The 9,637-nt window shown below is 46.0% G+C and overlaps 1 protein-coding gene and 1 long non-coding RNA gene across 3 annotated transcripts in view; one reads left to right on the top strand and one right to left on the bottom strand.

Moving 5' to 3' along the window:
- Positions 1-8,490, top strand: part of LOC311123508 (alpha-2-macroglobulin receptor-associated protein-like) — a 27,394-nt gene extending 18,904 nt beyond the window's left edge. The window contains exons 6-11 of one of the 2 annotated variants that reach the window (XR_014612601.1): positions 1-38; positions 136-218; positions 333-383; positions 2,967-3,092; positions 6,493-6,736; positions 7,265-8,490. The exon at positions 1-38 is cut by the window's left edge and continues 27 nt beyond it. Coding sequence is in view for 1 of the 2 variants with exons in the window: in XM_084197765.1 (XP_084053891.1) it covers positions 1-38; positions 136-218; positions 333-383; positions 2,967-3,092; positions 6,493-6,561 (367 nt within the window). In the remaining variant the exon portion in view is untranslated. Of the gene's footprint in view, positions 39-135; positions 219-332; positions 384-2,966; positions 3,093-6,492 lie in introns of both variants that reach the window. The other variant, XM_084197765.1, reaches the window with a different exon arrangement.
- On the bottom strand, positions 3,105-4,298 carry LOC311123509. Its single transcript, XR_014612602.1, has 3 exons — positions 3,286-4,298; positions 3,199-3,252; positions 3,105-3,165 (listed from the first exon to the last, which is right to left on the bottom strand). It is a non-coding gene; the product is annotated as an uncharacterized lncRNA (long non-coding RNA).
- Positions 8,491-9,637: the final 1,147 nt, after the last annotated feature.

The raw sequence follows: 9,637 nt of genomic DNA, 5'->3' as shown, positions 1-9,637 counted from the left end.
GAGGAAACTCAGCCACGAGGGCTTCAGCGAGGTCAGCGGTGAGTGGTGTACACACACACACCACACACACACACACACACACACACACACACACTGTTGAGTGTGACGAGCTGTGCTGTCCCCCTCCCTCTGTAGAGTTTAAAGAGCCCAGGGTGATAGAGCTGTGGGAGACGGCACAGAGAGCCAACCTGACTGAAGATGAACTGGACTCTCTCAAGGTGAGTGTGCGTGCGCTTTCCATATCTCTTTTAAAGTCATAACCTTTCACAATCTGGACCATAATGTTCTGTCCGATTGGGTTTCTCTCTCCGTGTGTCTGTGTGTGTCATCAGGAGGAGCTGAAGCACTTTGAGACCAAGGTAGAGAAGCACAGCCACTACCAGGTAACCAATCAATATGAATGATCAATCAGTGGGAAAGTCTGTTTAACTGTGTGTTATGGTGTTGCAATACTCCGTCTACATACAGTGCATTTGGAAAGTATTCAGACCCCTTGACCTTTTCCACATTTTGTTACGTTACAGCCTTATTCTAAAATGGATTAAAATGGGTTTTTTCCCCCTCATCAATCTACACACAATACCCCATAATGACAAAGCAAAAACAGGTTTTTAGAAATGTATGCAAATGTATTATAAATAAAAGAGCTGATATAACATTTGCATAAGTATTCAGACCCTTTACTCAGTACTTTAACTGATGATTAACAATATTTAAAGTTTAGAAATCCGAACCCATCAGTTGAAACACCTTTGGCAGCAATTACAGCCTCAAGTCTTCTTGGGTATGACGCTACAAGCTTGGCACACCTGTATTTGGGGAGTTTCTCCCATTCTTCTTTTTCTGCAGATCCTCTCAAGCTCTGTCAGGTTGGATGGGGAGCGTCGCTGCACAGCTATTTTCAGGTCTCTCCAGAGATGTTAGATCGGGTTCAAGTCCGGGCTCTGGCTAGGCCACTCAAGGACATTCAGAGACTTGTCCCAAAGCCACTCCTGCGTTGTCTTGGCTGTGTGCTTAGGGTCGTTGTCCTGTAGGAAGGTGAACCTTCACCCCAATCTGAGGTCCTGAGCGCTCTGGAGCACGTTTTCATTAAGGATCTCTCTGTACTTTGCTCCGTTCATCTTTCCCTTGATCCTGACTAGTCTCCCAGTCCCTGCCGCTGAAAAACATCCCCACAGCATGATGCTGCCACCACCATGCTTCACCGTAGGGATGGTGCCAGGTTTCCTCCAGACGTGATGCTTGGCATTCAGGCCAAATAGTTCAATCTTGGTTTCATCAGACCAGAGAATCTTGTTTCTCATGGTCTGAGAGTCCTTTAGGTGCCTTTTGGCAAACTCCAAGCGGGCTGTCATGTGCCTTTTACTGAGGAGTGGCTTCCGTCTTGCCACTCTACCATAAAGGCCTGATTGGTGGAGTGCTGCAGAGATGGTTGTCCTTCTGGAGTTTCTCCCATCTCCACAGAGGAACACTGGAGCTCTGTCAGAGTGACCATCGGGTTCTTGGTCACCTCCCTGACCAAGGCCCTTCTCCCCCGATTGTTCAGTTTGGCCGGGCGGCCAGCTCTAGGAAGAGTCTTGGTGATACCAAACTTCTTCCATTTAAGAATGATGGAGGCCACTGTGTTCTTGAGGACCTTCAATGCTGCAGACATTTTTGGTACCCTTCCCCAGATCTGTGGCTCTACACAATCCTGTCTACGGACAATTCCTTCGACCTCATGGCTTGGTTTTTGCTCTGACATGCACTGTCAACTGTGGGACCTTATATAAACAGGTGTGTCCCTTTCCAAATCATGTCCAATCAATTGAATTTACCACAGGTGGAGTCCAATCGATCTGTAGAAACATCTCAAGGATGATCAATGGAAACAGGATGCACCTGAGCACAATTTCAAGTCTCATAGCAAAGGGTCTGAATACTTATGTAAATAAGGTATTTCTGTTTTTTATTTGTAATACATTTATAAAAATGTCTAAACCTGTTTTTGCTTTGTCATTATGGGGTATTTTTTTATGAGGATTTTTTTTATTTTATTGAATCCATTATAGAATAAGGCTGTAACGTAACAAAATGTGGAAAAAGTCCAGGGGTCTGAATACTTTCCGAATGCTCTGTATCTGTCTTTCATTCACCTCACTCACTTCCTTGATGCCCAATCCCAAATGGACCCCTAGACCCTTACGCCCTAGGCACTTGGAGATCTGGGAGGGTTTGGCAGGTCTAAGCAATATGGTGCTTACACCAAGGAAGTGCCTAGGGCCTAGGGTCCATTTCACATTGGACCACTCACTCTCTCGCTCTCCCTCCCTCTCTCTCTCCTCTCCCTCCCTCTCTCCTCCCCCTCCCTCGCTCTCTCGCTCTCCCTCCCTCTCTCTCTCCTCCCCCTCCCTCTCTCTTCCCTGCCCCTCTCTCTCTTTTCTGCCCCTCTCTCTCTCCCCTGCCTCTCTCTTCCCTGCCCCTCTCTCTCTCTTCCCTGCCCCTCTCTCTCTCTTCCCTGCCCCTCTCTCTCTCTTCCCTGCCCCTCTCTCTCTCTTCCCTGCCCCTCTCTCTCTCTTCCCTGCCCCTCTCTCTCTCTTCCCTGCCCCTCTCTCTCTTCCTTGCCCCCCTCTCTCTCTTCCCTGCCCCTCTCTCTCACTTCCCTGCCCCTCTCTCTCTCTTTCCTGCCCCCCTCTCTCTTCCCTGCCCCTCTCTCTCTCTTCCCTGCCCCTCTCTCTCTCTTCCCTGCCCCTCTCTCTCTCTTCCCTGCCCCTCTCTCTCTTCCCTGCCCCTCTCTCTCTTCCCTGCCCCTCTCTCTCTTCCCTGCCCCTCTCTCTCTTCCCTGCCCCTCTCTCTCTTCCCTGCCCCTCTCTCTCGCTTCCCTGCCCCTCTCTCTTCCCTGCCCCTCTCTCTCTTCCCTGCCCCTCTCTCTACTCCCTCTCTCTCTCCTCCCCCTCTCTCCCCCCTGCCTCTCCTCCCCCTCTCAGGAGCAGTTGGAGTTATCCCACCAGAAGCTGAGACATGTAGAAGCTCTAGGAGACAACGACCACATCCTGAGAAACCAGGAGAGATACAATGACCTGGCAGAGAAGACCAGAGAGATGGGATACAAGGTAGGAGAGAGACAATAACCTGGCAGAGAAGACCAGAGAGAGGTGGGATACAAGGTAGGAGAGATACAATGACCTGGCAGAGAAGACCAGAGAGAGATGGGATAACCTGGCAGAGAAGACCAGAGAGAGATGGGATACAAGGTAGGAGAGAGACAATAACCTGGCAGAGAAGACCAGAGAGAGATGGGATAACCTGGCAGAGAAGACCAGAGAGAGATGGGATACAAGGTAGGAGAGAGACAATAACCTGGCAGAGAAGACCAGAGAGAGGTGGGATACAAGGTAGGAGAGAGACAATAACCTGGCAGAGAAGACCAGAGAGAGGTGGGATACAAGGTAGGAGAGAGACAATAACCTGGCAGAGAAGACCAGAGAGAGATGGGATACAAGGTAGGAGAGAGACAATAACCTGGCAGAGAAGACCAGAGAGAGATGGGATACAAGGTAGGAGAGAGACAATAACCTGGCAGAGAAGACCAGAGAGAGATGGGATACAAGGTAGGAGAGATCCTGGCAGAGAAGACCAGAGAGAGATGGGATACAAGGTAGGAGAGATCCTGGCAGAGAAGACCAGAGAGAGATGGGATACAAGGTAGGAGAGATACAATAACCTGGCAGAGAAGACCAGAGAGAGATGGGATACAAGGTAGGAGAGATCCTGGCAGAGAAGACCAGAGAGAGGTGGGATACAAGGTAGGAGAGAGACAATAACCTGGCAGAGAAGACCAGAGAGAGGTGGGATGATTTGGTTCCTGTGATGTTGATGTAGCTAGACATTAGCAGCCTAGGGGAGGTTAAATCCAAGTCAGGGTTCCAAAGAAAGATGCTAAATGTTTCTTCATGGGTGGTGATTTTGTAGAGGAGAGGGTGGTCCAATCAGAAAGAGGCAAGGATATTCTTTCTCATTTCCTCTTTCTCAGTGTTTCTGTTGCTGTTTCTGTTACTGTTCAAATCAAATGTTTATTTGTCACATACACGTGTTTAGCAGATGTTGATGGGGGTGTAGCGAAATGCTCGTTCTTCTAGCTCCGACAGTGCAGTAATATCTAACCAGTAATATCTAACAATTTCACAACATATACCCAATACACACAAAACTAGTAAGGAATGGGATTTAAGAATATATACATATATGGACGAGCAATGACAGAGTGGCATGGACTAAGATACAGTAGAATATTACAGAATAGAATACAGTATATACATATGAGATGAGTAGTGCAAGATATATAAACATTATTAAAGTGACTAGTGTTCCATTTATTAAAGTGGCCAGTGATTTCAATAGGCAGCAGCAGCCTCTAATGTGCTAGTGATGGCTATTTAACAGTCTGATGGCCTTGAGATAGAATCTGTTTTTCATTCTCTCTGTCCCAGCTTTGATGCACCTGTACTGACCTCGCCTTCTGGGTGATAGCGGGGTGAACAGGCAGTGGCTCGGGTGGTTGATGTCCTTGATTATCTTTTTGGCCTTCCTGTGACATCGGGTGCTGTATGTGTCTTGGAGGGCAGGCAGTGTGCCTCCGGTGATGCGTTCGGCAGACCGCACCACCCTCTGGAGAGCCCTGCGGTTGTGGGCGGTGCAGTTGCCGTACCAGGCGGTGATACAGCCCGACAGGAGGCTCTCAATTGTGCATCTGTAAAAGTTTGTGAAGGTTTTAGGTGTTAAGCCGAATGTCTTCAGCCTCCTGAGGTTGAAGAGGCGCTGTTGCACCTTCTTCACCACACTGTCTGTGTGGTTGGACCATTTCAGTTTGTCAGTGATGTGTATGCCGAGGAACTTGAAGCTTTCCACCTTCTCCACTGCGGGTCCTGTCTATGTGGATAGGGGAGTGCACCCTCTGCTGTTTCCTGAAGTCTACGATCATCTCCTTTGTTTTGTTGACGTTGAGTGAGAGGTTATTTTCCTGGCACCACACTCTCAGAGCCCTCACCCCCGGCTGTCTCGTCATTGTTGGTAATCAGGCCTACTACTGTTGTGTCGTCTGCAAACTTGATGATTGAGTTGGAGACGTGCTTGGCCACGCAGTCAAGGGAGTACAGGAGGGGGCTGAGCACGCACCCTTGTGGGGCCCCAGTGTTGAGGATCAGCGAAGTGGAGATGTTTCCTACCTTCACCACCTGGGGGCGGCCCGTCAGGAAGTCCAGGACCCAGTTGCACAGGGTGGTGTTCAGACCCAGGGCCTGGAGCTTAATGATGAGCTTGGAGGGTACTATAGTGTTGAATGCTGAACTATAGTCACTGAACAGCATTCTTACATAGGTATTCCTCTTGTCCAGATGGGATAGGGCAGTGTGATGGCTATTGCATCGTCTGTGGATCTATTGGGGCGGTAAGCAAATTGAAGTGGGTCTAGGGTGACAGGTAAGGTAGAGGTGATATGATCCTTGACTAGTCTCTCAAAGCACATCATGATGACAGAGGTGAGTGCTACAGGGCGATAGTCATTTAGTTCAGTTACCTTTGCTTTCTTGGGTACAGGAACAATGGTGGCCATCTTGAAGCATGTGGGGACAGCAGACTGGGATAGGGAGAGATTGAATATGTCCATAAACACACCAGCCAGCTGGTCTGCGCATGCTCTGAGGACGCGGCTAGGGATGCCGTCTGGGCCGGCAGGCTTGCGGGGGTTAACATGCTTAAATGTCTTAATCACGTCGGCCACGGAGAAGGAGAGGCCACAGTCCTTGGTAGTGGGCCTCGTCAGTGGCACTGTGTTATCCTCAAACCGGGCGAAGAAGGTGTTTTAGCTTGTCTGGAAGCGAGACGTCGGCGACATGGCTGGTTTTCCTTTTTGTAGTCCGTGATTGTCTGTAGACCCTGCCACATACGTCTCGTGTCCGAGCCGTTGAATTGCGACTCCACTTTGTCTCTACACTGATGTTTTGCCAGTTTTAATTTCCTTGCAGTTTCTGTTACTGTTCATGTTTCTGTTTACTGTTAAAGTCATTGGATTGGATGAGTAGCCTGTAGCAGGTAACATTTTACAGCTGACATAGATGGGGTACTTAAGACGTTCAAGTTTCATGGACTTTTCAAGTGCATTTCACCCCTGGTCACGACGCACTCTATCTACAACAGAAGGATAACGGGATGTTTTAGGAAAGAAATAGTGGAACAGATGTGCGTAACCTCTCTCTCTCTCTCTCTCTCTCTCTCTCTCTGTCTCTGTCTCTGTCTCTGTCTCTCTCTCTTCTCTCTGTCTCTCTCTCTCTCTCTCTCTCTCCCCCCTCTGTCTCTCTCTCTCTCTCTCTCTCCCCCTCTCTCTGTCTCTCTCTCTCTCTCTCTCCTCTCTCTCCCTCCCCCCTCTCTCTCTCTCTCTCTCTCTCTCTCCCCCCTCTCTCTCCTCTCTCTCTCTCTCTGTCTCTCTCTCTCGCTCTCTCTCTCGCTCTCTCTCAGATGAAGAAGCACATGCAGGATTTAAACAGCAAGATCTCCCGTCACGGACTCAACCGCAACGAACTGTAACGGATTCCTCAGATGGGACTCTGGGTGACAACAAGAAGGCTGTGTGTTTTCAACATTAGTGGCTGTTTTCCTCGAAACAACAAGACATTTTAAAGTCTGCTTCATGTTTTCTTGCCGCCGTGCTTCAGAGTGGCGATGCTGGTATCATGACAACGCTACAATCAACGGCTAATCTGCCATTATGGAGTATTGTGCGTAGGCCAGTGACAAATGTACATTTAATCCGTTTTAAATTCAGGCTGTAACAAAGCACTGTGTAAACCCAATCAGAATGTACTCGGATGAAACGTTACTGAAAGAATGAGTGTCCTGATGTAAAAATACTTTGATCACCCCAAGTGTAATCTTTAGCTCCTGCAGTTAGTAAACAATGTTGACGCTGTCTTTGAACCATGAATACACAGTATCTTATAAAGCCCATGTGGGCAATGCATCCTGAAGATGCAAAACACTGTAATAACAAAATTAATCAAATGTAGATTGAACAAATCTGCCTGTCTACACACACACACAACTTCCCTCCACATTGTTGTTCTGTAGACGACTGTAAAGAAATCAGTGTTTTTCCATGTAAATCTCATTTGTTTCATGTTGCATTTAATATTGATGAGCCTGCTTCCGTCTCAAATGGCACCCTATTTCCTACATAGTGCACTGCTTTTGACCAGAGCCCTTTGAAATTAGTGCACTACGTAGGGAATAGGGTGACATTTGGGACTGAACGTGTATTTTAGTGTCCTGGGTGCCGCTACTGATTATTTTGTAAATACGTGTATATACCTATTGTAGCTACATCTGATTATGTCAGTGTCCCAGATAGCACCCTATTCCCTATATAGTGCACTCCTTTTTGACCAGGGCCCATATGTTCATATTTAGACACTTAATAACTTGTTTATTTTCAACTGAATAACATTCTCAACTGACTTAACAGTTTTATTATGAAAGTATGTGAGACAACCACATATTACCACGATCAAAACCTTCTTTGGAAATAGCTGGTAACAGCAAGACTACATTACCATAGTAACACAGTATCAATGGATGTGGCTACATCACCATAGTAACACACAATATCAATGGTATTTCAACAATACCGGTAGCTTGAAATCAGCAGATTTCAAGAACTCCTCAGTGACGTTTGGCCTAATGGTGAAATCCCTGAGCAGTTTCCATTCTCCCCGGCAACTGAGTTAGGAAGGACGCCTGAATCTTTGTAGTGACTGGGTGTGTTGATATTTAATGTCTGCTTTTAGTTTTTACCCATCTACCAATAGGTGCCCTTCTTTGCGAGGCATTGGAAAACCTCCCTGGTCTGAATGGTTGTCTGTGTTGTTTGAAATTCACTGCTCGATTGAGGGAACATACGGATAATTGTATGTGTGGGGTACAGAGATGATTAGTCATTCAGAAATCATGTTAAACACTTATTGCAGACATAGTGAGTCCATGCAACTGATGTGACTCGTTAAGCAAAAGTTTTACTCCTGAACCTATTTAGTCTCGCCATAACAATGGGGTTGAATACTTTGACTCAAGACATTTCAGCTTTTCATTTTTAATTTGTAAAACATAAAAAAAAAAAAAAACATAATTCCATTTTGACATTATGGAGTATTTATACAGTGACAAATCTCCATTTAATCCTTTTTAAATTCAGGCTGCAACAAGGCACTGTAGAAACCCAATCAGAATGTACTTGGATGAAAAATTACTGAGACAATGAGTGTCCTGATACTTTGATCACCCCAAGTGTAATCTTTAGCTCCTGCAGTTTGTAAACAATGTTGACGCTGTCTTTGAACCATGAATACACAGTATCTTATAAAGCCCATGTGGGCAATGCATCCTGAAGATGCAAAACACTGTAATAATGAAATGTTGATTGAACAAAATTTTAACACAAGTAATAAAACACATTTTCTCCCAGTTTCCCGTCCTCTGGATATTTGGTAGAAAATGGTAAACAATGAACATTTGAAAATATGAACAGAATTACTTTTCTTACTATAAAGTAGGCCTAAAAACATAACAGCAACATTTTAAAAGCCTTACTGACATATCACATGTAGTATGCAGCTCACAGGGGAATTGAACTCAAAACCTTTCTGTTTCTAGCACCCATGACCCTGACATAGCCACTGGAAACTGTCGGGGGTGTTGTGTTCTCCCCCTCGGTTTCTGGGAGGTATACAGAGATGGTTAATGTGACTGGCAGCAATATGTATGTTGGGATTTTCCTGGAGAGGAGCTACGTTAGAGGGGCTATGCTAGGGAAGAGAGGTTACCCTAGGGAGAGCTAGAGAGGAGGAGCAGAGAAGCAGAACTAGAGACATCGAGGAGCTAGAGACAGATGGCTAGCTTTAGAAACAAGGACACATCTAGATGAGACAGAACTAGATGATCACAGAACAAACTAGAGGATCACAGAACAAACTAGAGGAACTGAAACTATAGCCAGCAAGGAGCTAGAGACAGATGGCTAGCTTTAGAAACAAGGACACATCTAGATGAGACAGAACTAGATGATCACAGAACACACTAGAGGATCTAGGAACAAGGAAGAGGCTGAAATGGGAGAATCTAGATGATCCAGAAAACTCTGTCTACATCCGTTGTTACGTGGTAATCCTACTCACTGAGTAGTTCATTCATCCATCAGGTCTAGGCGCCTTTTGTAAGTCAAAGAGATGTCGGCGCAAGCGTAAAATATATTTTGTTGGCTGTCCGGTGCGGTGCTCTTCAACTTGCCTTGATTGAATCCCAGCCTATTTGTGTTTGTAGTCCTCACACCATAATCAGACGGTTTTTGGATGCATACAAATGAACACTTTACTAAATGTGATGCTGCTGAATATAAATATGTTTTTTTTAAATAAATAAATATACCATATAAATATAATACAAGTAAAATAATCTCTTGGCAAACAAAGCAGTTACTATTTACAAGAAAACTCAAATAATTTCAGGTAGCTATGTGTGCGTGAGAGGGAGAGAGCGAGAGATCAAGAGAGGGAGAGAGAGAGACAGAGAGAGAGAGAGAGAGACAGAGAGAGAGAGACAGAGAGACAGAGAC

This window comes from Coregonus lavaretus, assembly GCF_964263955.1.
Source record: "Coregonus lavaretus genome assembly, contig: HAP1_SCAFFOLD_2984, whole genome shotgun sequence".
Taxonomy (NCBI): domain Eukaryota; kingdom Metazoa; phylum Chordata; class Actinopteri; order Salmoniformes; family Salmonidae; genus Coregonus; species Coregonus lavaretus.
The sequence above is the reverse complement of the archived record's forward strand: the minus strand, read 5'-3'. Positions and strand labels throughout refer to the sequence as shown.